Source organism: Drosophila bipectinata, chromosome 2R (genome assembly GCF_030179905.1).
Source record: "Drosophila bipectinata strain 14024-0381.07 chromosome 2R, DbipHiC1v2, whole genome shotgun sequence".
NCBI classification, from domain to species: Eukaryota; Metazoa; Arthropoda; class Insecta; order Diptera; family Drosophilidae; genus Drosophila; species Drosophila bipectinata.
In genome coordinates this window covers 21,188,125-21,215,287 of record NC_091737.1, presented here as the reverse complement: position 1 = coordinate 21,215,287, position 27,163 = coordinate 21,188,125, and the positions used below count along the sequence as shown (strand labels likewise).

The following is a 27,163-nucleotide window of genomic DNA, read 5'->3' as shown; positions in this document are numbered from 1 at the left end:
TTCGTCGCCACCATATGGCCACCCCCTTTGTTCCGGCTCTACCCTCTCTTTGTTCTGCTGCTGGTCTGGTCTGGTGCTGGTGCTGGTGCTGGTGCTGGTGCTGCGACTGCGACTGCTACTGCTCCTGTGGCGCAGGCTCGTTTCGTTTCCATTTTCAAAACTCTCGTTGGTCGTTTGCTGCTGCTGCTGCCGGCTGCCTGCTGCCTGCTGCATGGTGCTGCCTGGTGCTTTGAAAGCAGCATCGCGACCGAGGATTCAGATGGGGTTTAACAGCCACTCGGGACGGTAACGCGCGCCGCTCAAACTTGTTGCGAGACCAATTTTCCGAAAATCCCAAATTCTCTACGGTGCATTGACTTACATACATATACGTACACGTACACCCACAATCACAATTACAACCACAACCGCAAAACATCTATATATCTATTATCCATATCCTTCCGGGCGTTCGCGTTTTGTTCAGTGACCATTTGAAAAGAAAAGTGGAGAGCTCCAAAGAGCCAGCAAAGAGCGTCAGTTAGTTAGACAGAGAGAGAGCGAGAGTCTGGGAAAGCTTCATTGATTGCCAGCTCTCCAGAGACCAGAAACCAGAAACCAACCCAAACCACAAACCGATCGTATTGGTGTTGACCCGAGAACCAGAGCCTTCAAAACGGCAGCCACAATTTCCAGCGCAGGATTAGGAGACATCGCCGCGGGAGCCAATCCGTACGCTGATCTCCACCAGCATTCGCATCATTCGCACCCGCATCCGCACTCGCATCCACATCCGCATCCATTCGCTAGTGCAGCGCCCCTGACCACCACCGACGGCTTCAAGCTGCGCTCCGAGGAACCGGTGCCGGGCTTCAGCTCGGCCTCCCCCTGGCCCACCCTGGAACTGGGCATGGACTGGGGCCGGAAGCTCTATCCGAGCGCCGTCTCCGGCCCACGTTCCGCCGGTGGCTTGATGTTCGGCCTACCGCCCACCGCCGCCGACATGAACCAGCCCCGGGGACCGATGACCTCGCTCAAGGAGGAGCCCCTGGGCAGCCGGTGGGCCATGCAGCCCGTCGTCGATCAGAGCAAGTAAGTAGAAAATGAAGGGTTCTGGGTTCTATCCTTATAAGTGTGATTATGTGTCTTGGAGTGGAAAAATATAATGAAAGTAGTGACTTTTGAAGTGATCTTTGAGTGCTGGAGTGTGGAGAGTTTTTAGAAGTTGTGGTTACTCAGGTTTAAGGATCTTAAAATATGAAAAATTTTCATAAAATAAGGACCTAATAATAGTGACTCATCAACTTGTTAACTAGGAACTAATTCTGAAGCTGCCTCTAAGAATATCATGAGATTTTAACTTAAAAGTTTATTTAAAAGTAGTTTTTGGCAGGAGTATTTCAAGAATAATTACTTAAAATAGTAGCCTTAGAGGGAGTTTCTTCTATGGATCCCCTTTGCTTTAATTAATGAAACATTAACCATAAAAAAAAGTCAAAAAATTAAAGTGAACTTATAATCCTGAAAGTTCTTAAAATTTCCACACTTTCCTCTTATTTAAAAGTGTTCTAGATATCCTAATAGCCTTGGATAGTGCCAAAATAATCTCTAAAAAAACCAAGCCCTCTCTACAAGTCAGCTTTATAGCAGGGCTCCCCTAATCCCTGATAATCTCTCCCCTAATCACAACCAGCAGTCTCCAAAAACAGCCGGCAACACAATATTGGCAACAATGTTTCGGCAACAAAACGCACGCAGATTCCAAGGTAAAAAAAATTAAAGTCTCCAAAAAGGAAAGCCTCTGGAAGAAGAAAAACAAAAAAAAAGTGCGTTTGTTTACTTTTTGGTCAAAGCCGGCAACGCGTCCAACAATATATGAAGGCCCCTGGGGGAGTGATTCCCAAAACGTAGTAAGTCAGTCAGTCAGTCAGTCGGGGGGGGCGGCGGCAGAAGATGGGAAGATTTTTATGGCCGCCACCCCACAAAACCAAACAACCAAAAAAAAAAAGGAGGAAAAACCACCCACTCGACCAAGATGAACCCCAAAACAAAGGCCATTCAGACTCCCCAGCAGACTCACTCGAAATTTTCACTCAAAATAAGTATATATTTCGAGTTCACGCACTTTTTCGGGTGACTTTTGATGTCTTGTTTTGGGGGGGAGGTGGTCTTGGGCTGTGGGGGAGGAAGTATACTTTGTGAACCTTCTCAAAGGGATGTTACTCGTACTTTTGGAGTGCCTTAGCTTTCACTTTCTCCAAGATGAGATGAGGATGGAGGGTGGCTTTTGTGGCCAAAGCGAAAGCCAAAAGAAAGCTTTTATTTTTCTTGGCTGGTGTTTGTTTAGTTGCGTTTGAGATGTTTCTGGCGTGAGATGTTCGCGCCGAGAAGAAGTGCGCGAGTTGCCCAAATTGAAACCGAAAGCGAAATGACAGCGGGCTTTGTCCATTCAGCGGCGGCAAATCAGCACTCCCACCTGAACCCCAATCCAAACCCACATCCGAATCCCCACTCGCACCAGAATCACAGCCAGCTACAAAGGCAGGACAATCTTGGCCAGGACCATAACCACAATCAGACATTAAATAATAAGACAATGCGCTGTGATACGAGGTAACATTCAAAATATTCATTTTAAAAACCAGTCTTACAATTAGAGAAAAGTCTACTTCTTTTCTCTAATAATCTCCTCATAATACCACCATAATCCCTTTAGAAAATAATCCCACCCTCTCATAAGTTCTCAAACCACAACCTCCTTCCCCCCAAAAAAAGTATCTTTTATGCTTCGATTGGTTTTTTGAAAATTTTCGGGGTTTTTGTTTTCTGAACTTGCAACTTTTTGCGGCAAATAAATCTTGGCAGTTCCGATAATTGTTGACTACTATAATGTATGTATGTGGTTTTTGGGCAAAAACCATTTATTTAAACACTTATCTGGCCATCTAACTGGAGCAGAACAGAAAAGGACTCACAGGACACACAATTGTGTGTGTTTTGGAACTGCTTGTCGCTGCCGAAATAAATCAAGAGAATATTTCGGAATTTATTTCAACAAAGATTCTCCTGGGAATGGTGAAGCCAAAGAAGTTCTATATACAAAGAACGAAACAAACTATGGATTGCAACATAATGTCCATAAAGTGTCCTTAAAGCCAAGTATCCTTTATGGGAGGTGGCTCCTCTCTCGTATATGTGTGGAAAGCAGGCTTTCACGTGCCTGAAAATAGACGAAACGTGACCAACCACCACCCACCTGGCGGCCACCTGGGCATCGATTTGCGACAATTAAATGTTGGCATAATAAAATCAACAGCAAAACGGCCACAAAAATGTTCTACACTTCCATGTCTTTTTTTTTTTTGGCCCTCAAATTGGCGGCAAGTGCAAACAAAGTGAGTTGGCGAACGATTTTCCACAATTTCCAGCCATTCGAGTTGAAAAGTCAACAAATAAAATAACAAAAAAAACGATTCAGGAAGCGAGTGGCGCTTAGGTGGCACAAGTTCCTTTTTTTTTTTTATTTGCCAGGATGTACTCGGCATTATATCGCTGTTCACTTTTCGAACACACCAGCACCAGCACCAGCGCCAGCCAGGACTCCACCAGGACGCCATAACAATAACCTTTCACCAGAATGTAACATGTCTGGCATTTATATGTCGTATATCCCCACACATCCTGCCCCACCATCCATTGGCGTTTTCCGCCCTTACACCCCTCTGGTTCTCTTAATTTGTTAGCATTTCCTTAAAGACATCCTTTAAAGGATGTTTATGGCATTTAATGGCAGAGTGCCACCTCTTCAATCAAAACTATTGAAAACTATGAAACCAAATCCAGTCACTGACTGATACATCGACTCCTTGGGGTATCCAGAGCACTTATTTAATAACTAGGACGCATATCCTTCAAATTCGATTGCATTATCCTGCAGAGGGGGTGAAGGAGAGCTCTATCATTAGCTGATGGCTGGCCACTCCATGCCTGGCATTATCCTTTGGCAAATGTGTATATAATTGCAGGACCCCCGAGTCAGCTGGCCCCGGGACATGTGGTGGCATATCCTGCTCCTTGACATTGCTCCTGTACAAACAAGAGGCGCAAATACAAATACAAATAAAAATACAAGGGGAAAAAATCTGATAAAATCAGCATTTTCTAAATTAAATTGTTCGTTATGCATACAGGACACTGGCGAAAGAGCAGGACCCTACCTTATTCCTGCTGGCTCGACATTGTCCGGTAATTGTCCGCTGACAGGATCAAACGGGGGCAGGGGCAGGAGCAGAGCGGGAGTCGGTAGTTTAGTCTGACATTTAGCATATGGGCTGCAAGGACAAGCCTTTATTCTGTCTGCGGCTCAGTGTCCACGTGTCCTTTACTCCCCACAGATAATTGCTTGGCCCATATCCTGGGCAAAACGCATATGAAATATTTCAAGTGTACCAGGGTATGGAGGAGGAACTGTCATACATCAGGATTATTGTGTCACGTTGAAGTTGCTTATGCGCTTTTAATGATAGTTGTCACTGGCCAGTGTCCACTGTCCACTGTCCGCTATCTAGTGTCCTGTGTCCACTTCAAGCTGCTGCTTGAATGTCACTCTCTACCCGTAATTGAGTTGTCCCTAATTCCTGGCAAGAAAACTACTCCCGCACTCTGGACATTCTGCTGCCAATTAGAGCCTCTTTAGGCCAGGCCTATGTTTACCCAACTAATGGCATAATTACTGTCCTTTCCTGTACATTCTACTAATTTTTGTCTCATTTTTTTTTTGAAACAATTGCAGTTTGGGCATCGGCCGCGCCCACTTTGAAAAACAGCCGCCCAGTAATCTGCGAAAGTCGAACTTCTTTCACTTCGTGATCGCCCTCTACGATCGGGCTGGGCAGCCCATCGAGATCGAGAGGACGGCCTTCATAGGATTCATCGAAAAGGACTCGGAGTCGGATGCCACCAAGACGAACAATGGCATCCAGTACCGATTGCAGTTGCTCTATGCCAATGGTGAGTTTTAATTAGGAATATAGCTTATAGATTAAAAATATTATTGATTTTTTAAAAACCCCTTACAGGAGCCCGCCAGGAACAGGACATATTCGTGCGCCTTATCGACTCGGTATCCAAGCAGGTGAGTTTATATAAATTAATTAAATAAATTTTGATTGGGGAATCCTTCCTAGTATCCTTTTAAGGATAAAAACTGTAACCAGTCTATGAAAAAGTAATTCCTTCCACTTGGCTGGCTTCGTGCATTGTTTGTTTTGCTGATTCGAGCATAAGTTGCATTCGAAATTGATTGTCACGGCTAATTAAGTGTGTCCTGGCGTGTCCTTTGGCCGATAAATTGAGTCGTCAAACGAGCAGTTCATTCGCACGACTTCTCCCCCAAAAAAAACCCCCTGGTTGGTAAAGGAAAGGGGTGTAACCGGGTGAGAAAATCGAGAGAATCGCACTGGGATCGAACATGGTTAATGCGCTTTGTTGTGGGTGCGTGCAAGTCCTTCTGAGGGAGTCCTTCTTCGGCTCCTGCTGCACCATATGTTAGCTTTTGTGGGCCTAATGCTCGAGCATGGCTTGGTTTGCCTTTTTCCCTTTCAAGGGCAATTAATTTCTCGAGTGACAAATTTTTATAGACGTTGGTCCAACCTATGCCCAAGTCTTATCCATTAACCCCCTCGCGCCTCTCGATTTTTCTCCGTTTTGTGGGCGTTTCTTGCCCATTTAGCCCATTCGCATCAAAAACGAGCTCGCAATAAATTTGTCCACAAATTATCGACAGCAGTGACATCGCCCCCTTTCTCTATACATATATTTATTTCCCTTTTTTTTGTGAGAAAACCATTTAATCGCAAAAAAATATTCCCAATACTGCCAATTGAATTCTTCGAAAAATAACAATCAACATTAAAGATTAGTGACGAAATCAGTTCCTTTTTTTTTTGGGGTTTATTGATAAGAAATTGGTTTTATATTTATTTTAATTAGTATTACGCAGTTATGAAAAATATATATAATTGTGCGTCACTGGCCAGGACTTAATGGGTCTTTGAGGGAATATTACTATTCCCGATAAGAGGTTTAGATTCCCAAATGACAAATAAATTATACACTTATTTCGAATTTCTATTAATAAAATAAATATCAACTGGAATGAACCTAATAACTGATATTTATGCATATTTTTCAAGATATCGATTCATTGATACCCTAAAATAGCCAGATATGCCCGACTTGTGATGAATTTTGGAATTAACCTACCCCTAACCGGGTCGGTTATATTTATTTTTTGGATTTGGAAAGTGTCGCAAGCTGGGAAAAGAACAATCATTTGATCGGATTAGGTGGGCTTCCCTTTTTTCTTTTTTTTTTTTTTTGAATTTTACATTTCTGATGTCGCGTGTCGGCTTTGTTATCGGATTGCGTAACAGGTAAGGCGGGGATAAGCGAGTGTTATCGCAGTGGGTGGGTTGGGGGCGCCGGTGTAGAGTAACTCGAAACTGTGGCAGGCCGAATGCGATTAAAATGGGAATTGTCTCAGGCTGGGAACTGAGGCGGAAGCAATCGTTGGAAGGCTCGACGCAGGACAATTGTCAGAATGTCACGTGGCCAGAGGAGCGAGCAAGGACAATGGCCAACCCTTGCAACCCCTTTTTTCCAGGGCTAGGGCTAGGCTGGGCGGCAGGCAAATGCAGCAAATCATGGTCATAATCATAATTACATTCGATCAGATAACGGTACCAACGAACGAACGAACGACAAACCGTTCGAATGGGAGGCGTCGCAATTGCAATTTGAGCTAACGATGGAACCACGGAAAATCGCCTCATTTCGGCGATCATATTTCATTTTCATCATCAGCCGCCACAGAGTACGGGTCCAGCATAAAACAATGGGCAAAGGAAAATCCTTTTCCCCGCTTTTTCCTGTTTTTGGCCAAAATTGCTGTTATCGCGATTTATACGCTCACTAATACTAATACGCACATCCCCTCTCATCCTCGTCCTCATAAAAGCGCATCGAAATTTTAAACCCAAAAAAGAGAGAGGGGGAATGCCGCCGATTAATGCATGAAGATAAAACGAGATGCATGCTTGGTGCAAAAAAAAATTAGATAATCTAAGGACAAGGACCTCTCTGCCTAATAACGATAGTGTTTCTTTTTATAATTCCTTTTAAATAATTTACAAATCATTGTTTAAAAAATAAAACAATTTAAAGCACCATAAAAAGAGACAAAAGACAAGGAAACAAGCCCCAATTTAATGACAATATAGTACTATACATCCATCCCGTTTCCGCCCCCTTTGTCTGCGCCTCTTAATTAAGCGATAAAATTAATTTGTTTGTCAACACTTAAAAAGCCGAGAGAGAGCGAGCATCATTTTCGATTATTAACAAATTGTGCATGCTGGCTTAATGGTAAATTGTTATTGTAAATATATACATTACTGTTTGTTGTTGTTGGCGCTTTTGGGGCCAGCAGCCGCTCAATAAATTCAACAGATTGCGGGAAAATCTCCGCATTTGCATCTCACTCGTGTGGGGGCTGCTGGACGAGTCTGTCTCGCTTTCACTCACTCTCTCTCCGCCCCAATGCTGGCAATGCGATTAAAAATGCTTTCACGGCAAGTGCATTTCTGCGGTTGCCAGAGCGAGAGGTAATGAGGAAAAAAAAAATGGTTCCTGGCGGCATATCGGCCTTATTATGCGAAATGTGTAATGCATGCATGGAGGCTGGCTCTTTGAAATTCTTGCGGGCCCCACTGGGGACCCTTTGACTCCATAAAGGTGTGAAAGCTGCCCGGGGTCACAATATCTTACTATAACTAGGGGAAATACATATAAAGCAGCAAATATAAATAATACTTTAATGTAGGGAACCCTTTTTCTCAAAAAATATGCAAAGATCCTTAAAATAAAGATGAAATAAATCTGTCCTTTCCTTTTGTCCTCTTTAAAATACAGCAACAACAAAAAAAGAGAGTGTAAAGCGGATGCAAGAGTCCTTGCAACAGTGTAACCTTTTCTGGGCAATTTATGCGTTGTCCTGATAAATGAAGCTTTAATAAATTAAGAGCCACCCTGCTTCTGATATATTTTTTTTATTGTTTGGCCTTTCAGGAACGTATATTTTTTTTTAACCCATTCGTTGGGTCTTTTGTGAGCGATAATTTATCTTGTTTGGCGAGATTTTTGTTTGGCACGTTAAATATGCAGCATGCAGCATGCAACATGCAACAACATGGTGCATTCAAGTGCGTGAATAATGCAACCAATGTCGATTCATTTTATTCCAAAAGCGATAATAACAATTTGCAAAAAAAGGCGGAAAAAAAGGATGGACCTTTCCCGGAGTTTCGATGGAAAATCGTTTAAAATTTAAAAGCTACCGAGGCTCATCCTGTTTGGACCCCCACCTCCATGTGGGTATCCTTTTTCTGACTGGGCTGTCATCACTTCATCACTCGCTTTTTTTCCGCATTTTTTTCTGTGCTGTTTTGTTGGCCAGCTTCCTGCTCCTGGATCCTGTTCTTTGTCCTGTTGATAAATCGTAGTTTAAACGCTTTTACTTCAGTTTTAGTGGCTTTCGTTTAGTTTCCTGTTTGTTTTTGGTTTTTTATTAGATGAGCCATTTAGCCTCGGCTTTCCAGCTCCTGACTCCTGACTTTCGGCCACAAAACACTGACGGGGAAAAAGGATACAAACTAATTGTTTGTTTCTGCATCCCACCGCAAGGATGATGGATGATGATTTCTGTTGTTTTCCTCTAACAGGATTTGCTTTTGTGGGGCTAGTTTATGGGATTATCTAAAGCTATTATCCTTTTTTAAGAAACCCACTTTGCTATTCTTTCTTTCCCCTTAAAGTTCTATATAAACAGGTGACAACTACAAGTTATCCCACCCAGCAAACTTTATGGTCCTGCCACACACTATACCCCCATAAAAACATTGAAAATCCATTACCCCGGACAGGGATAAAAAGGACACATCCCATCCTTGTCCGGCCTATAATTAGCTGCACTCCGTCCGGGCCAGGTTGAATCCGTAATGCCGTACATATATTGGACATTGAGCCGGGCCATCGAGAGCTGGTGAGCTCTGATCCTTGAAGGAAGGAGGGGAATTATTAACCTGACAAACGGGATAATAAGGGATGATCATAATTTTACATGCGCCCAGCTAATGCCAAGAACAGCAGGAGGTCGCTCTAAGGGGGAGGGATTCAGGACACTCGGTAGAGTCTGTAGAGTAGCTCCTGGTTGCATTAAAATTAATTTCTGATTATCTATTTGGTTGGGCACGGAGCTCGGAGTTTGGCATCCCGTTGGCTGGCAGTACGCATCCTTGGCTCTTGTATGCACATATGTTGATGACGTCAGAGGAACCACTCGTCCTTGACGGCAAGTGGCGGGATTCTTCATCTCCTCTCACCTCCCCTCTGGCGGTAGAGTTTCTACTTTTTTTTTATTTCAATTTTTTTGGTGGATGAACACACGGCTCAGGTTTTTGGCTTCCTCACTCTCGGTTATTGTTATTACTTTTGCGTGTATCTCCTGGCAGTTGATGAATGATCCTCCCTCACCCCCCCTTGCCCACGAAGCGTGTGTCCTTTACCCCTCTCAACCGGCACCCCTCCGCTCGCACATCTCACTCGCATATGCCGTGTTTTTCGCCAAACTAATTCGCCGGATGAGTGTTGGATTACGGTTAGGGAGGATGGGGTAACAAGGACTCGTGCTTTAATCATTTTTAAATTAGAGTAGCATGCGCCTTTTTGTTTGTGGCAGACAGTAGTGGTGCTACTGCTCCTGCTCCTGCCACCCCCTTGAACTGACATCGTTTGTTTATCTATTTGTTGCTGGGGACTTTGAGAGGTTTCCGGGTTTTCGGGTGGTCGGTTGGTTGGTCGGGAAATTGCAGCAGATTGTCTAACGCTGCACTTGCGGTTGCTGTTGCTTCCACATGGCATGATTCCATAGAGCCACCCAGCCTTCCAACCAACCACCCCCTTTGCCGCACGCCTCACTTTCCATCCCAGTGAAACAAAAACAAACACCCAAACTTCGAGTGGGCAAATACAAATACTAGAACAGCATAAACCTGCCCCGATCCTGGCTCGGAATATTATTCATGCGGAGAGGTAAAAATTGTGGACTTTGTCAATATTTGCATTATGTCCCATATGTCGATTTGCTGGCAGGAGCCGGGCTCGGTGGCTCCTGTAATTAGCATTTATGTGTGTTTGTCTTTGGCCCGAAATGATAGTTGATAGGGCCACCACTCTGCGGGGGTTAAGTCGGTCGGTCGGTCGGTCGGGTGTCGATAGCCGTGGGTTAATAACGGGGTCATGTTGGGATTACTCAGCTAAATGGCAGGTTGGTTGGCGGGTAAATAATTAGTAAGCTTAAAACCTCCTCCAAGACAATTCCAACAGCACTAATATTGATCCTTATTCTGCTTTCAGGCCATCATATATGAGGGCCAGGACAAGAATCCCGAAATGTGTCGAGTCCTGCTAACGCACGAGGTGATGTGCAGGTAAGTCCTTATCAATAATATTCCTCCTTTATTACTCCCTTTTATCCTTTTTGGCCATCCACACCTTTTTTTTGATACTGATTTTCGAATCAGAATCAGAATCAAGTCTCTGGGGATTCTCCATAGAGCTCCTTTAAGTTCCTTGTTTTAGCTTTATCCTTTTGTACTTTTTTTTTTCTTTCTGGCTGGCTGGTGGCTATGAGCCACTCAAATTATAGAGACCTGAGTTTTCATTTGTTTTCTGTTGATTTTTTGTGTGATTTTCTGGGGAGTTTTCTTACGCTTTTCCACAAGCTTTATTCTGCTTTAATTTTGTTGACTTTTAAGCTCCGTCCGGCTGCTCGACGAAGGAGCGCAGTGTGTCCTTCGTTTTATTTTCACGCTCAAACGCACGCGAGCTGAAACGTATAAATGGCACGGCTCCCCCGCCGTCTCCGCCTGCACGGCCCTTTACGGCCTCCGCCCACGCCACCCCCTTGGCTGCTGTTGCTACTGTTCACCCTTCTAGCAGCTTTCTGACAGTTGAAGGTTGCGTAGAAAATAAAAACGGCTCAGTCGGCAGGCAGCCCACTGCCCAAAAAAAAAAAAACGAAAGAAAAAAAATTATAACACAGCTTTGGCCGACAACCAGCCTCCCCACCCCCTGGCAGAGTCCTTGCTGGCCGGCCATCTTTTATTATTTCGGATTGGCACCCAGTTTTTATGTTTGCGTAGCATTATCAAAAACAAGGGGACAACGCACACATATACAGAGACGCCACAAGGATAACAGGGGTTGCAGACTCCCACTCGTAGCAAGGACGAGAGAAAGAGAGAGAGAGGGGCGACTTCTTTATCGTTTTGGCTTTGCGCCCATTTCAGTCATCCATGTTTATGTTATATGCCCGGCAAAGACCCAAAGCCGGGTCCAAGCCAAAAATACCACCCCCAAGGATGACCCTCTCAGTCAGCCCAATCTCATGCCACCCCACCATCGCCCCACCATTGCTTTTTTTTCTAGCTAGCCCAGGGGCTGTGCAGTCGAAAAATTACGCAGCCATTGAACTCGATATAGATATAGGTACATGTGTGTCTATATAGATGCAGATAACACGGATAAGTCCCAGGCAATGACAAATGTCTGACCTCGAAAAAAAGAGGAATAGATAGCATCCTAACATACTTTTTAGAATTAAAGCTTTTTAAAGTTAAATAAGAGTTAGAATTTAAGCTTAGAAAATATTTATAGAAAATATTAATCATACGCCCCATTGCCCTAAGACTTAGAACCCCAAAAAGTAGGCTTTAAAATTATTATTCAAACCTAAACCTCAGATATAGTTTCTTTTATTTAAGATTTAGTCTTAATTTTAAACTAAATTTAAATTTTTATTTATTTCTCTATTTTTTAGCCGCTGCTGTGATAAAAAGAGCTGTGGTAACCGCAACGAAACGCCATCGGACCCCGTCATTATTGATCGGTAAGTAGCCCATAGTTCATTCCCCGTAACCGTAGCCATAGCCTGGCGTTGCATCCAATCTATGTCCAGGACCATGTCTCGTCCTGTTGCACAAAAGATGACATTTTAAGCTGCTTTTCATCATCATCGTGGCTGGGTCTTTTCTTTTTTGTCAGCCTGGACTGCGGCTGGTGTATGGTGTATGCGTATCGTTGATTTATTGGCATTATTATCAACTGCAATATAAAACACGATGCGGCAGACATGCAAAGAGCATCCCTACCCCCAAAGAGTCCTTTAGCCAGGACTCAGAGATGAAAGCACTCGTTGAAACTGAAGCTGCAGAGAAAACAAAAAGTTCATCAAAATGGCAGCTACGCAAATTCTATTTTCATAAATTGTAAATTGAGACGAGTTCGCGGCAATCTGACACCCCCTCAATATTCCATTTCCGCCCGAAAGGGGATTCCCCAGCCACCAGCCACCGCTTCCTCCTCCTGCCATTCCTCCTCCTGCCATTCCTCCTCCTGTCGCGTGTCAAGCGAATTATGTTAATTGTATGCACATCCTTGCGGCTGGCAAGAGTCCTGGGAGCGTGCCCGCTCTAATTGGCTTCGGAAATATTTATTTGAGTGACGGAAATTACAGAAACCAAAAATGCAAAACAAATTTTTATGGTTTGGAGATGATTTTTAAAAAGGAGGGGAATCTTAGTTCCACTTTAAAGACATCCCCCCATTGATTCAAATAGATTGCCCTTTCTGGGGCATCATCATTGAGTTGTTAAACAATTTTCCAGTCCCCAGGCTCCATTAAATTGAGGCACACCTTATGCAGATGATAATCATCTCTCAGCTCTGTGTGATTCCCCGTAACACAAGATCTCCCACTGAAGGACCTCCCGCGAAGGGTGTCCCCGCATATTTGCCTATTCCCGGTGCCAGCTTCTCCATTCCAGCTAGCATTTTCCATTTCCATTTCCGAGGACTGCCCAGGAAGGTATTCCTCGAATCGAGATCTCTGGCTTGGCACGAGAGTCTTGCGGGCATAATGATTCTATTATTAAAAGTGGACGGGAAAAGTGTCTGGCCGGCTAACCGGTTGGCTGCCAGCCCGACAATCAGCCCATAATTGGTGTCATAATTAAATTTAATTGATTGCCTCTTCTGGACTATGACGAGGTTCTATGTCTGCCAGTCTCGACCCTCGACTGTCTCTTGGCTTGCAAATTTGGTAAAGGCCTAAAACCCAGTGGCCAGTGGCCAGTGGCCAGTTTCTGGTCGCAACACGAAAAACACGATCTCGGCAAGATCACAAGCCTCAACTCTGCACAAGCTGCACATTTATGATCTTGTTAAAATTGCTCAGCGTGTTTGCTCTAGAATGGATCCACCATAATGCCACAGTAATGCCACAGTGTCGTCATCCGTTGGAATAACAGTTACACTTGGCACATCCACACGTGGCATCCACTCCGGGTGCAACACTTTTCGTCCGATATTTACGATTATTAATTCATTTCTTCTCCAGTTATTTGCCTTGTTAGCCGTGATGGGGCAAGCTCATGTCTTGCCACATTTAATCCTATTTAGAGATGGTAGCGTGATTTTCTGACTGGAATTCAAGGTTATTTAATAGGAGAACAATATTGTTAGACTTGTATAGACATCATATTTGATTAATTTTGGAAAGCCCTCATATTTTTTTGTACCTTCCGTGTCACGCTCACACCTGTAAGCTCCTCAGTTTTTGTCGCATTTGTCAGGCGGGCTGTAACTTTTGTCGGCATGGCATTCCAGAGGCAGAAAGCCTGGACGCAGGCGCATATCAATCACCAGCTAAAAACACTCCCAGCTTGCAGCTCCTCCTTACTATCCGTTTAAAAGGCGGCATGGATCAGAGTGGGTCCCAGCCAGGCCATGCCGCCTCCTCCACCCCAGCCCGCTCATTGATATGCCAGTAGATCATGCCGCCGGCGGGAAGACAAAGACCCCGGGATAATCTATCTGTTCGCAACTAAATTTTGCCACAACCTAACCAGGAGAGGGGGTAGGAGGATCCAGCTAAAGCGCTAACTTGCCCGGAGGTCCCAAGCACTCAACCACTCACCCATAACATTCACCTCCTTTATAACATAAGATGGTAGGCTCCCCCTTGCGGAAGCCCCCCTTTGGAAACTTTGTCAGCGGCGCGCAACAATTGGAACTGATTGAAAATTCCGAATCCCGGGGACACTGGCTTGCATTTCAAAGTGAGGTTGACGAAAGCCAAAAACTGATACGATATGACAACAGCAACAGTCCAACAACACCAGTTTGGAGTCGCGGCTACCAAGTGCCTGTTGGGGCACTACCTACCGAATGGCTAACTCTCTTAGCCAGACTGACGTTCGAACGTGTGCCGTGAGAGTTGCTTATGTTTGTTGTTGTTGTTGTTGCAATCTCAGTGGCACTACCAGTGGCAGCCACAACTGCTGCAACAGCAACAGTAGCTGGGGCAACTGGCAACATTCGCCCGGCGATCTGCACATGTTTTATTGATGAATTTCTGTTATTCATGCAGGGGATCTGCAGTTGGAGGCTTTGGAGATGCCGAAATTGTGCACACAATGAGCTAGGGTACAGTGGGTTAAGACTAGGAAATGTAATCAAAGGGTTAATATAAAAATACAAAGATATAAAGGAAATATAATATAATAATATTCAACCTTAAAAGAAAGGCTTTTAAAAGAATATGGTTTTAATAAATAGGTTTCTTTATAACATTCTTATTACTAGACCCAACTATTAGTATATGTATTAGTTATATATTTTAATTAAAATCATTCCCAGACACTGTCGGGATTTGCAATTACCTGGGGCAGGTGATGAGGGCTTAGTGGCAGGCACTTCGATCTCGTCTCGGTTGCAGTCTTGCCCTCTCTTTCCCTTCGAGGCTTTTTTTTTATTTATGATTTGCGAGGACACTCGCGCATTGTCTCCGGGATCGGGACTGGGATCCACCGCCTCCGAGGGCGAATAAGTATCGGATCGATACAGGTCGGTTTCGGAGGGGAGCAGACCATATCCCCGTCCCCGGCTGGCTACCTTTTTCCCATTTTGTTGGCATCCACTTCGTGTGTGTTCCATAATTAAGTGAATTTAAAGCTCACTTCGGCGGTGGTCGTTGTTGTTCTTGTTCGCATTGTTGTTCAGATTGTTATTGTTGTTTTTGTTGTTTGTCAGTAGAGGTATTCGTGTTGTTGTTTCAGCGACATGTTTCACGTTTTTGTCACACATTTCCATCAAATGATCGAAAAGTGTGTGTTTTGTGCTCCATTTGTTGAATATAATTCTCGATCCACATCTGGCATATGTATATATGCGTAATAATGTGAGTTCTATCAGACAGCCGTGCAATTAAAATCCTTATCGCGTGACCAGAGACACAATTGACTTTTTAATTTGAATAAAATTGTGAGGCAATCAACTATACTACACTACCCCCATAAATACCCCCCATATAATAGCTAAAAAAAACTAAAAAAAATCCCAAACGAGCTGTAATGTTGGGGGGGAGGGGATAAAAAAAGCTCTCTGGCTAACAATCGAAAATTTGCCACTCTTGCATTTATCTACGTCATTGGCGTTTTCTTCGCTTTATTTCAATTTTCTATAGTATTTGCCCGGTGTTTTCGTGGTGTCCACCACCAGGGCCAAATAAACTAAGTGCCAACTCCCAACCAGGCCCTGCCTCCTGCCCCGCCAGAGTCGGCAACAAATAGAATTGACATTTTGTGGTGTCCAATATGCAAAAAAAAAAAGGTGGAAAGGAGTAAAACACTCGCAGGCAATTGAAAAGGATAAGGTTTAGTAACAAAGGATATTGCTACCTTGGAAGAATACTCTTAAAAATCGATTCAGATGGTCTAATATTATAGTTAAAATTATTAAATGAAATTACACATTTTTTTATAATTTTCCTGATATCATACCCTTGCAATTATCCTTGACTGTCCTGCGTGAGGTGAGCCAATGTTTTGGGCCATTCATTCATCGCATGCCTTGATAATCGCACTCGGGCTAAAAATGATGACAAAACTGCTAGTAGTTGTGGGCCACAGTTTTTAATTTTCTAAATGCATTCCAGCCACCTGGCTGATCTAGGGGGAGGGTACAGTGTTGTCGTCCTGTCCTGTGTCCTGCGCTGCCTGGCACAGGCAAGAAGAGTCCTTGCCAAACACGAAACACGAACGGTTCGCCTGCTCAAATATTCAAAGCGAGGCAAACACAAAATGTTGAAAAAAAGACGAAAAAAAAAATATAAAAAGCCGGAGAATTTTGACGGCATTTGCGGTCAGGCATCGACAGAACTCGCCATGAAATATTGGGCAGACATCGCTGGCAGACAGACCATAACAGTTAATTATCGATAAAGATATGAGCAGGCAACGCATATTTCTCGCTTTTTATCATTCAGCCGTTTGTTGCCACACCGCACCATGCCACACTCCACTCCATGCCACACTCTACTCTTTTATGGAAAAGTAATTTTCATAGACTTTAACGATTACCTTTGAAGTGGAAACAATTGAGTTTCCAATGGGTCTTTTTGGTGTCGAACTGCACTTGATTTTTCACCTCGTAAATCAAACATGAAAACTGGAAAACTGAAAAATGGAAACGAACCGGAACACCGAAAATGCCAATTGAATTTTTGCATTTCAAAGAAGTTGGGAGTTCGGGCCAGGTATGGCACATTTGCATATTTGTACTAGACAGTGTCTATTGAAATTGAATTATTAATGCAAATTCGATCCAAAACGCTGTTTCTACACACTTTAAATTGCCATTTTGGCAGGTCTACCAAAAATTGCCATTTCTCCTGGGATTATGCAGTTTATTAAATCATAAATTTCTATTTCTGTTACAAATTTTCAGCTGAAATTTAGTCGATAAGGTTAAAGTTTATTAATCCACAAATAGATATCACAATTAACCCTTTAAATGACGGGAATTAACCATTCTAATGTGCATAATTGAGGTAACCATATGGATTTAAAATGCACAGATCTAAACTACATATATTGTCTTTGTCTCGGCTCATCATCTAGGGATAAGCTCATCTATTAGTTGGTGTGTGTTAGCCATTTCCTCGGCCATTTACCCCTCTTGCATAATTAATGGTATTAAAAGCGTTAACTGACACACACACACACAGGCTCACAGACATGCGGAAATAGTTGGCATAATTCGAGCATTTCAATGAGGTCGATAATTTGATGGTTGAGTGGAGAGCAAAGGAAAAGGTCACACATCCACATCCTCGCCCGGCACGGCAAGATACATTTGTATCTCGATGTCTGCTACGAGCTACTTTTATCGTTGTCTGATATCTAACCTCGATATGGTGAGTGGGTGGATGGAGCTGGGTGGGTGCGTGTGTGTACGAAAATAATCAGTTTAGAGATGAAGAAATCCCAAAAACAACAAGATGCTACCAAATAAAAACAACAACAAAGAAAGGTATTTCCCCGGTCCCAACGGCATGACTTTCGGTCCCAAAGCAACCCCCAACAAAATGAATACAGACAGAGAGATTCATTCAATGGAATGAACTCGAGCCATAAAAAGCTCACTCCGCATCCGTAAGATACACTCCAAGTGTCACTCACTCGACTCACTTTCGCTTTCACTCTCTTATCGGTGGCGCGAGAGCGAGAAGTGAAAGTGAAAGTGTTTTCAACAAGTTCTCTTCCGGCCGTAAAGGATAAACGTATCCTGCACGCAAAACAAAACAAGAACCCACACAAACTTCACCCCCTTTTTTTTTTTTTTTGCCCAAAAGGAGTCTATTATAATACAAAGAAACAGCGCCAGGATGCAAGGGGATGACTAGGAATCCTCGCAGTTAGCAGTTCGCAGTTCACAGTTCGGAATCCTTGGGCTGCCAAGCGTGGAGCGTTAAGCCGAGAAAGAGCATAAATAAATAAAGCCCGGCAACAATAGAAAAGCACCAACAACAAAATGGTGACTTCATCCTTGTCGGCTGACGGCCATGTTTTCTCTGACTCTGTATCCTTGTATCCTTGTAGCTGTGAGTGTGTGTGTGCTGTTTTGGTGGAGAGAATGCCACAAGGCATAGAAATGGCGCGAAAGTAAGTTTTCGCATTATTTTCAAGCCTCCACCCACACCTCCCCCGCACAGCCATAGCCATTGAGTTTATGCGACAATAAAGTTGAAAATTTTGAATATTATCGTTAGTGAAAAATTAGAGACAAGTTGCCAGTGACTCGCCCCCACCTTCAGCTCTTCTGCTCACCTGCTCTTCCTGCTTTTTCGAGGTCCTGGCGTGCGCCAAAAACGCTCGTGGCTCCTTACGGCCTGTTCACGCCATTGCCCGATAAAATCAGCGGCAAAACGTGGTTGTATCCTGTGAGTCCTGTGAAAGCCTGTGGAGGAGGCAAAGCGATTTATGTTCGCTGAAAATTCATCATTAAATTTGTTAGCCTGCTCTCGGGGCGATGCTAAGATAATGCCACATAATTTGCTTTTGGCTCTGTTGCTGTTTCGCAAATTTACAGTCAATCGCTTGTTGGCTCAAAAAACCATAAACACCAAAAAACTTCAACGCTTTTGGGATAAAGATACTTTTGAATTTATTTCAATTTTCTGTGTCCGCGATGAGCTGGATAAAGGAGGGTCTTGAGGTTGAGGTTAGGAGCTATGAACTAGGAAGGAAGTTTTAGAAAAGATAACATGTTTCAACACTTTTAGCCAAAAAATGAGAAAGAACAAGGGTCTTGAGGTTAAGGTTCTTATTTTTCAACATTTTTTAACCTCTTTCCTAACAAGTTTTGTAGATCCTCTTGGCCATATTGCTTCAAGCTCTGTTCTGAAATAAAATTAAAGAATAAAGAAGTCCACCCACCCAGTATTTTTTTCCAAAAAATCACCGCCCAGTCAGAGACGTTTGCCAGGTCGCGACTGTCCCACCTCCCTCTCCCAAATATGAATGACCAATTATGCACTTCGTTGGCGCTACGTGACCTGACCTGCCAATAGACCGCCATCGGAAATAAACCCTCCAGGTGGCCCCGCCGATGTCATGTGCGAACATTTGATGATGCGTAGCTTTTCATTAAATGAAAATTTCGCGTTGCTGGCAAAGCAACAAAAGGCCACTTCCGAGCCAAAAAAACAAAGAAGAGGCCAAAAGACGGCAAACTTTGTTGCCACACCAAAATGGAGCCCAAAATGCCCGAAAGAATGGGCGGCCAAGATGGGAGACACTTTGATTTATTGGCAGGACGCGACTGGAATTTTTAATTGCCGGTGGAGAGATGGCGGGTGGATGGGTGGATCCCGAAAGGAAATCTAAAATCCAGCCTGGTTGATGGGGAATTGAATTGGTCAGGATTTGTATTTGTCAACTGCATATCTGGTCTAGAACTCGGTCTGGAGACAAAGACATATGCAAATGAAGAGTCACACGAAGGGAAGGCAGTGAGAATTTATGCGTCCTGTCAGGATATTTTGAAAACATTGTAATTCAAGCGCAGCGAGGGCAGGATGCTTCCGAGAAAGTCAATTAGCTGGCCATAAAAATGCAGGCTCCGCCCGGGAAGTGATGATGTCCCTAATCCAAGTACCTCCAAGGGATGAAGTCATACTGCTAGCAAGTGAAATTAGGATTCTAGCTATCCATCCATCCTCCTCTCAATAAACACTCGATACGTATTCAAATTTCAGGTTTTTTTTCAGAGTGCCCTGCAGTTGCATCTGTAGTGTAATACGATATTGTATCTGACAGATACACGACTCACAGCTCTCGGGGGATGGCAGTTCATGGCCTGTGTTAATGATGATGAGGCTGCGCCGATGTTCTTTTTTTTTCGCTGTAATGGATATCAGCATCCACACACATCTGTTTCCATTGCAAAGTCCGACAAGTTCACAATTACTCTCGATAAGCATTTGAATATTATTCGAAAAGCAGGGAAATACTGTTCGATATAATATCCCAAGGTTATGAGTAATGGATTGCTTTTATTTCCACATTAGTTTTTATCAATTTCAATTATAATTCTCCGATTTTTCGGCATATCTCGAAGATGTCAATGCTTTATCGGCTTTTTATGGAAGATTTATGATTTTAGGAAACCAGAATTTCCAGAACACCAGACATTATTATTCACACCAGCCCTTTTTCAAAGGGGGTACTTCACATTAATAAAAAAAAGTGTCAAGAGTGTAAACAAATTTGGGACACTCCCATCGGACAAGGACATATGCAGGGATGCCACCCGCTGGCCAGTCAGGATCAACCCTCCCAGCTACCAGCTTCCTGCTTCCTGCTACCAGCTTCCTGCTAATTTGTCCAATTTGTCGAGTGAAAAGCAACACAAAAAAAGAAAATATGATGAAAATTGGCGGCACAACGCCACCAGTTTGTGTCCTCACACCCCCCGCTGATCGGAAAGGAAAATATTATTTCTGCAAATAAAATCATCAGACCCCGGGGGGAAGAAGCGGGGGGAAACCCGGGGAAGGAAATTCTGATAGGGTCATATCATGTCGCCGGCGGATATATAAAAGTATTTCAGCATTTAAATGCACCGCACACGGGTGTCAATTTCCCATTGAGCTCAGTTCAGTTCAGTTCAGCCCAGTTCTGCTCACATCCTGGCCGCAGGACATTCGCCTGCTGTCACCCCACTTATCGTAAAGGGCACTCGGCGGCTGGAGCCGCGGGGCAAACATCTGCCCAGAAAAAAGAGAGCAAAAAGGACTCTACTCTGGAACAAGTGTGGCAGCAAAAAGGCGCAACCTGTCATTAGCGGCTCGTAAAGTCGCGACTCCGAATCCATCGTTAGGACTCTTAATTGAAGCTTTGAATTCCGACAATTTTCAGCCAATAAAGAGCATTATTTTGATAGCCATCCATAATTAAATCCTTTTATTGATCTGTAATATCCTTCTGTTGCAGCTTCTTTCTCAAGTTCTTCTTGAAGTGCAACCAGAATTGTCTGAAGAATGCCGGCAACCCGCGGGACATGCGCCGATTCCAGGTGAGTTTATCTTCTAGAGAGGTGATCCAGCCAAGTGCTTATGTGATATTTTTATTTCCCATTTAACCAGGTGGTCATCTCCACACAAGTGGCCGTTGATGGACCATTACTGGCCATCTCCGACAACATGTTCGTGCACAATAACTCGAAGCACGGACGAAGGGCCAAGCGACTGGACACCACGGAAGGTACAGGCAACACATCCCTGTCCATTTCCGGTCACCCCCTAGCGCCCGACAGTACCTACGATGGTCTGTAGCAAAATTCCAATTATTCCGACCAATTTTTCGTTTTTGCGTAGAGCTCTCCCCCAAATCCCCACCAGCCCCCAGTTTCCACCTTTTTTGGTTTTTTTTGTAGCAATTGGCAAATCCAAAAGATGTGAACGCATCCCATCGACATCCTTACTCAATCGAACAATTTTTGGAATATTTTTGTTACTCTTTACAGGACTGTATCCACCTCTGCCAGTGGCCACGCCCTGCATCAAGGCCATCTCCCCCAGCGAGGGCTGGACCACCGGCGGCGCCACGGTCATCATAGTGGGTGACAACTTCTTCGACGGCCTGCAGGTGGTGTTCGGCACCATGCTGGTCTGGAGCGAGCTGATCACCTCACACGCCATCCGGGTGCAGACTCCGCCGCGTCACATTCCCGGCGTGGTGGAGGTCACGCTCTCCTACAAAAGCAAGCAGTTCTGCAAGGGATCCCCTGGACGCTTCGTCTATGTCTGTAAGTGGTTGGAGATACCCCTCTTGGTGGCTAGCATCATGTCTAACCTTCTGTTTCCCGCTCCAAGCAGCTCTCAACGAACCCACAATCGACTACGGTTTCCAGCGTCTGCAAAAGCTCATTCCCCGGCATCCCGGCGATCCAGAGAAGCTCCAAAAGGAGATCATACTGAAACGGGCAGCCGATCTGGTCGAGGCTCTCTACTCCATGCCGAGGTAAGTGTGTCGCAGGATATAAACTCTCTCTCGGTTACAAATCCTAATACCTAACCCGTGTTGCAGCAGATCCCCGGGCGGTTCCACGGGCTTCAATTCATATGCCGGCCAGCTGGCGGTTAGTGTGCAGGATGGCAGTGGTCAGTGGACCGAGGACGACTACCAACGCGCCCAGTCGAGCAGTGTGAGTCCGCGTGGCGGCTACTGCAGTAGCGCCTCCACGCCGCACAGCTCGGGAGGATCATATGGAGCAACTGCGGCCAGTGCAGCAGTGGCAGCCACCGCCAATGGATATGCCCCCGCTCCGAACATGGGTACACTGTCCTCCTCGCCCGGCAGTGTCTTCAACTCCACGTCAAGTAAGTTTTGAAGGTCCTTTAGGTATAAATACCCCAGAAGGTGAAGGGAATAAGCATTACATTTCTTTGAGGCGAAGGTAGAACCCTTATATGTGGATTCCATTTCCCTGAATCCCCCATCTAATAGAGTCCTTATCGTATTAGTTCATTTGCCTTGATTTCACCTTACGTTCTGTATGACTCTCACATGAATACCGCCCCCACATAAACTGAAAACTCGCCTCTGCCCCAAAAGTTTCCCCCCCACCCCACGCTTGCCCCACCAATCCAAAGACAAAGTGAACAAAGTATGCTCAGCAAAGTGCATTTTCGCCATTAATTCCAACAGTGTCCGCCGTGTCGTCGACGTGGCATCAGGCGTTCGTGCAGCACCATCATGCGGCGGCCGCCCATCCACACCACTACCCGCATCCCCACCAGCCCTGGCACAATCCGGCCGTGTCAGCAGCCACCGCGGCGGCCGTTTAAGGAGGATCTGAAAAGGGGGAGGAAGATGAAAGACCAGCGAGGAGTAACGACATTTTGTTGAAATTAAATGCTGCCCCCAAATCACGCCCTCGCCCATCATCACCACCCACCCAGCGAAACGCACTGAAATAGCCAGACACAATCTATCAATCTGCAAGGACATCCGAGGGTGTGTGGGGCAGGTGATTCGATTCCAAAGCTGAGCATTCAAAACACACATCCACCTTCAACAACAAAAATAAAACACCACAGACAACACACAATTACGGTATTTATAATTTCTATTTCTAAAATTTTTAAATAAATAAAAATCCCCCTTTTTGTTAAATATCCCAAACTAGAAAAAAAACTAGATTTTGCAAGGAGTCTGTAGAACTATAAAGTCCCTTTACCTAAACACCTCCGATTGACGTGAAAACTAATCCATTTCATTATTTGAATTTCAGGGGTCAGCAGCCTGAGTTTCAATCCCTTCGCCCTGCCCACCTGCAACACCCAGGGCTATAGCACCAGTCAACTGGTGACGTCAACCAAATAATATTACTACTAAATGAGGCTATTGGCAGGCCACCATCACCACCACCACAACCCTCCCGATCACCACCTCCCGAGATGACCGACTTCGCCCCGCCAATCAAAAAAAAAAGAAGCTCGAAAGTGCAATAAACAACAGAAAATGGTTCCAAAATTCATATAAATCGATCGATATAGTTGTACATGTTTTAAATCGAAGCCCGTTATATTTTATTTTATTCGAATTATTCTCGTTTATCGGGGAACCCATACTTATACATATAGAATACCATATCAATGTAATGGGGAGGCATATCATGCAATGGGGCTCAAGATCGGGCAATTAAACAGAAAATAATTATTGATTAAATAAATCATGTAAATACTATCCAAAAGAATAAAAATAAAATAAAGCCTAACTATAATCGGAACTGTGAATAGAGGAAATTATTACAATTTATATACCCATGATGATTGATCAATATTCAAAATACGAATTCAGATATACCAAAAAACAGATCAAATTTGAAGCAACTTTTGGACATAACTAACTGCTTGTATACGACACTTTCTTGGATTAATATTGAAACAAAATAAAAAAAAAAAACATAAAACAATTAACGTCGAAAAGTACTCTCTGCCAATTGAGAAAACCGAAATCAAAATGATATATACCTACATAGATATACAAGACGTAATCGCAGCATATCTAGCGTAATATTACAAAACAAATTTATACCAAAATTTTGGCAAACATATCGTGCACTTAGTCCTAATATTCATTTCACGCAAACCACATACACCCGCCACCAGTTCACATACTCGAACATATTTTGTATAATGCTCATCGTATTCACTGTTCAAAATTCATATTTGACTAACACCAAACATCATCATAAGATATAAATTTTGCTATTCAAGTCAGAGTGTTGGATAAACTACCGATTTGTTGACTAGCATTTAAGCCTAGGCAGACATCAATGCGCAAACATATAGTATACATATGGTAGGCTTAAGATTATTGTTTATTATTCGATTTGTAGGGGTTTTACTGTAATTTGTATCTGTATTGTATCATAATGTATGCGCTTGCACTCCTAGATCTAAACGAGACACCAATACCGGACTCGACTTGGGGACTCGAGAAGCGAATCCAATACGATAGTAAAGCATAATTATAAGAACCAGCAGCATAAACAGCAGAACTTTAGCCGCAAAATCGATTTGTACATTAAAATACAATAATTTATAATAACAATCTAGCAACGCTCTCTGTTTTGTAAATCTTAACAAGTTATTTAAATAAAATTTATTTAAAATAAACGTCATAAACAAGAAAACCCATTCGTCTTTATTACTATGTCAGAGACTTTATTTCTGAAATATAGATTTGGATCAAATACGTAATTGGGAAATGAAATTGCCATTTAAAATTGAAATAATCTGTTGCACTTATGACGTGAGGGTAAATAATTGAATACATAAAAAATGTATCAAATACTAATCTAATTACAATTAACGAGCTAATGCTCCAAACTTCTATTTATCGTTTTCTTTGCACTTAGACTTCATTCCTCCTTGGAGGCAGGAGGAGTCGGTTCCTGAGCCTCCTTGTAGAGAAGTTCTGTGATCATCGATCGGACAAAGAGCTTCCGGGTGAGCGACAACTGGCGCATGACAGGCACCAGGCTGAGTGCGAAAAAGTAGTCGTCGTCCTTGACCAGCTCCTCGTGATTTTGCTGAATTATGTAGCTTAGTTGCTCACTAACAGTGGTTAGGCGGTCGATCGAAGTCTCCAAGTTGTTCTTTAGCTGCTTGGCCGAATTGTTTGGAGCAGCCACCACGGTGGCCACTACTGGGGCCGAGACACTGGCCCTTCCGCCGGTACCGGAGGTCCCTGTTGTATTCAAGACAGTAACTTTGTCACCGGCCTCGAAGGCTTCGTCCTCCATGACATGTATGGGGCTATAGCAGAGCGGGTCTTCGCTGTATATAATGTCCTTGATGTCCTCGCTGATCTCATCTGTCTGCTCGTACTCCTCCCACTTCTGAGGCAGGGCACCGGACTCGGTGGCCACTATAAATGATCCGGAATTGGGCTCTATCTTCGGCTTGGCCAACCGCAGCGGCTCGCGCAGCTGCTTGGCCTTGGTTATCCTCACCGCTTTGTCTGGAAGTAAATGGAGGCGATGAGTGTTTTAACGATACATATTGAAAGTGGCCTAAATATCAGAGCCCAAATATCATACAGAGATGGACGCACTCGATAGTTTCCCGCGCTGCCCGCCATAACGAACATGGCAATATTGATTCGGAATCGCGGCTTACCTTTCTTTATGATCGGAATGACCCGTGGCGACTTCTGCTGCACGGGGCTCACTAGAACTTGGTCGCTATGCTTGTGACGCAGATGCGTCCACAGATTAGTCGTATTGTTGCCCTTCAAATTGCTGGCCATTCCCCCACGCGATATATTGTTGCCGCAATAGCGGCATATCGCAAAGTTTTCGCACTCCTCATTGATATCGTAGTGCTGCCACACGCTGCTCACGCGACCTTTAGGCATTTTATATGCTTTTTTTTTTAGACTTTTAAGCAGTAAAACACAATTTTCTCAGCTACGAAAATGATTCTAGCGATAATAGCGTTGCTGGCGCCAGTGCTGTACAGTTCGCGTTGAAACAGTGTTGGAAAGAGTAAACGGATAGGGGTGAAATAAAAAAAGGGCTACATAAAAAAAAAATAATAATATAGAAAAATAAAATATGTATTTTTAGAAAGGCGAGGTCAGCATTAAATAACTTTACTATATTTAAAGAAAATTAAATTTTTATTCGCTATCAAAAAATTGTCCACTGTCTTCTGGGAATTGTTTTGGTTTTGTTTGTTTACAAACAAACATTGTCTTGAGCTGATTTGGCCACCTTTGTAGTTGGATTTTAACCGATCTTTGATTTCCCTTCAAATCTACTACTGGGCGGACCAAACAACCTTCCGTAGATATGGCATTTCTTACTGATCCGTGCTCAACTTCTCCGGCACGGACACGGACACGCGTGGCAGTGAGGGACGTGCGTGACATTTTTCGGATATTTAATCTCAAACTTACCGTTAGTCGGTGTTGAGTGGAGGCATCTGTGGCGGAGCAAGCTCCCAGTTCCAGTTTTTCCCGAGTAGGAAAGCAAATCCCCACAGGTTTTGCAGCAGGCATACGGCTCTATGCGGTCGTCGCAGGAGACCAGATTGAAAAACCTCCAAACACAGCTCTTCGTGTTTCTGGGCTCCACCAATTTGCAGCGGCTATCACCGGATTTAAGGAGGCTCCGTAGCTCCGATTTCTTCTCGACATGCATAACGGAGGAAGCTGATCGGGCCCGGAGTTTGGTTGGCAAAAGAAAAACCAACCGAAATTATAAAATCCACACAAATACAACCAAAGCACGCATGTCACGACGTTCAGTCACGCACAAAACAGTGTTGCAAAATTTCGCAAGGAAAAAATAAACAATGGACCAAAAACAATAACAAGAATTTTAAATTAAATATTTAAAAATTTTGTATTGGACTTTAGTAATGCAAAGTTTTCTATTTATCATCTTAAGAAGAAACTCGTTTGCTTATTGCTCGATAACCGATAAATGGCGAACCATTATCGGTTTAGAAAACAGTAAAACATGTAAAATTTTTTAAACTTTAAAATTTTTTGAATTTTTAAAATTATTTTTTAAAGTTTACTGGAAATTGTTTCTTTTCAATGGACATAAAGGAACAATGTAGCAACGTCCAATCGGAATAAACCCAACCGGAGTAAGATGTCTGATCTTTGGATCCAGATTACTGACCCTTTAACCGCTTTATCTT

The 27,163-nt window shown here is 43.7% G+C and overlaps 2 protein-coding genes across 11 annotated transcripts; one reads left to right on the top strand and one right to left on the bottom strand.

Annotated features, from left to right (window-relative positions):
- The first annotated feature begins 590 nt into the window (after window positions 1–590).
- Window positions 591–24,642, top strand: kn (EBF transcription factor knot). 9 transcript variants are annotated; one of them, XR_011442373.1, is made up of 12 exons: window positions 591–1,071; window positions 4,772–4,989; window positions 5,058–5,113; window positions 10,453–10,526; window positions 11,918–11,986; window positions 20,934–21,015; window positions 21,086–21,266; window positions 21,466–21,747; window positions 21,815–21,962; window positions 22,029–22,321; window positions 22,650–23,057; window positions 23,236–24,642. XR_011442373.1 is itself a non-coding variant. In XM_017238264.3 (11 exons), the coding sequence occupies exons 1-11, from the start codon at window positions 890–892 to the stop codon at window positions 23,325–23,327; spliced, it is 1,674 nt and encodes a 557-aa protein (XP_017093753.1). In that variant the 5' UTR covers window positions 591–889; the 3' UTR covers window positions 23,328–24,642. The 9 variants fall into 9 exon arrangements, 4 of the variants coding, with proteins under 4 accessions (XP_017093753.1, XP_017093749.1, XP_017093745.2 ...); XR_011442372.1 differs by having other exon boundaries at window positions 801–1,071; window positions 22,032–22,321; XR_011442368.1 differs by lacking the exon at window positions 591–1,071 and adding an exon at window positions 2,318–2,592.
- Window positions 24,643–24,652: 10 nt separating this feature from the next.
- Window positions 24,653–26,780, bottom strand: BEAF-32 (Boundary element-associated factor of 32kD). Of its 2 annotated transcripts, none has more exons than XM_017238265.3 (2): window positions 26,412–26,780; window positions 24,653–25,472 (listed from the first exon to the last, which is right to left on the bottom strand). In XM_017238265.3, the coding sequence occupies exons 1-2, from the start codon at window positions 26,653–26,655 to the stop codon at window positions 24,871–24,873; spliced, it is 846 nt and encodes a 281-aa protein (XP_017093754.1). In that variant the 5' UTR covers window positions 26,656–26,780; the 3' UTR covers window positions 24,653–24,870. The 2 variants fall into 2 exon arrangements, with proteins under 2 accessions (XP_017093754.1, XP_017093755.1); XM_017238266.3 differs by lacking the exon at window positions 26,412–26,780 and adding an exon at window positions 25,631–25,990.
- Between the last annotated feature and the right edge of the window lie 383 nt (window positions 26,781–27,163).

Bases quoted from the DNA above. Each gene is read 5' to 3' on its own strand.
- kn (XM_017238256.3), top strand. From the start codon at position 2,354: ATGTTCGCGCCGAGAAGAAGTGCGCGAGTTGCCCAAATTGAAACCGAA. The intron at 5,114-10,452 runs GTGAGTTTATAT...TTCTGCTTTCAG, and splicing joins TCGACTCGGTATCCAAGCAG to GCCATCATATATGAGGGCCA. The intron at 22,322-23,235 runs GTAAGTTTTGAA...TTTGAATTTCAG, and splicing joins TGTCTTCAACTCCACGTCAA to GGGTCAGCAGCCTGAGTTTC.
- BEAF-32 (XM_017238265.3), bottom strand. From the start codon at position 26,655: ATGCATGTCGAGAAGAAATCGGAGCTACGGAGCCTCCTTAAATCCGGT. The intron at 25,473-26,411 runs GTAAGTTTGAGA...ATTTACTTCCAG, and splicing joins CCACTCAACACCGACTAACG to ACAAAGCGGTGAGGATAACC.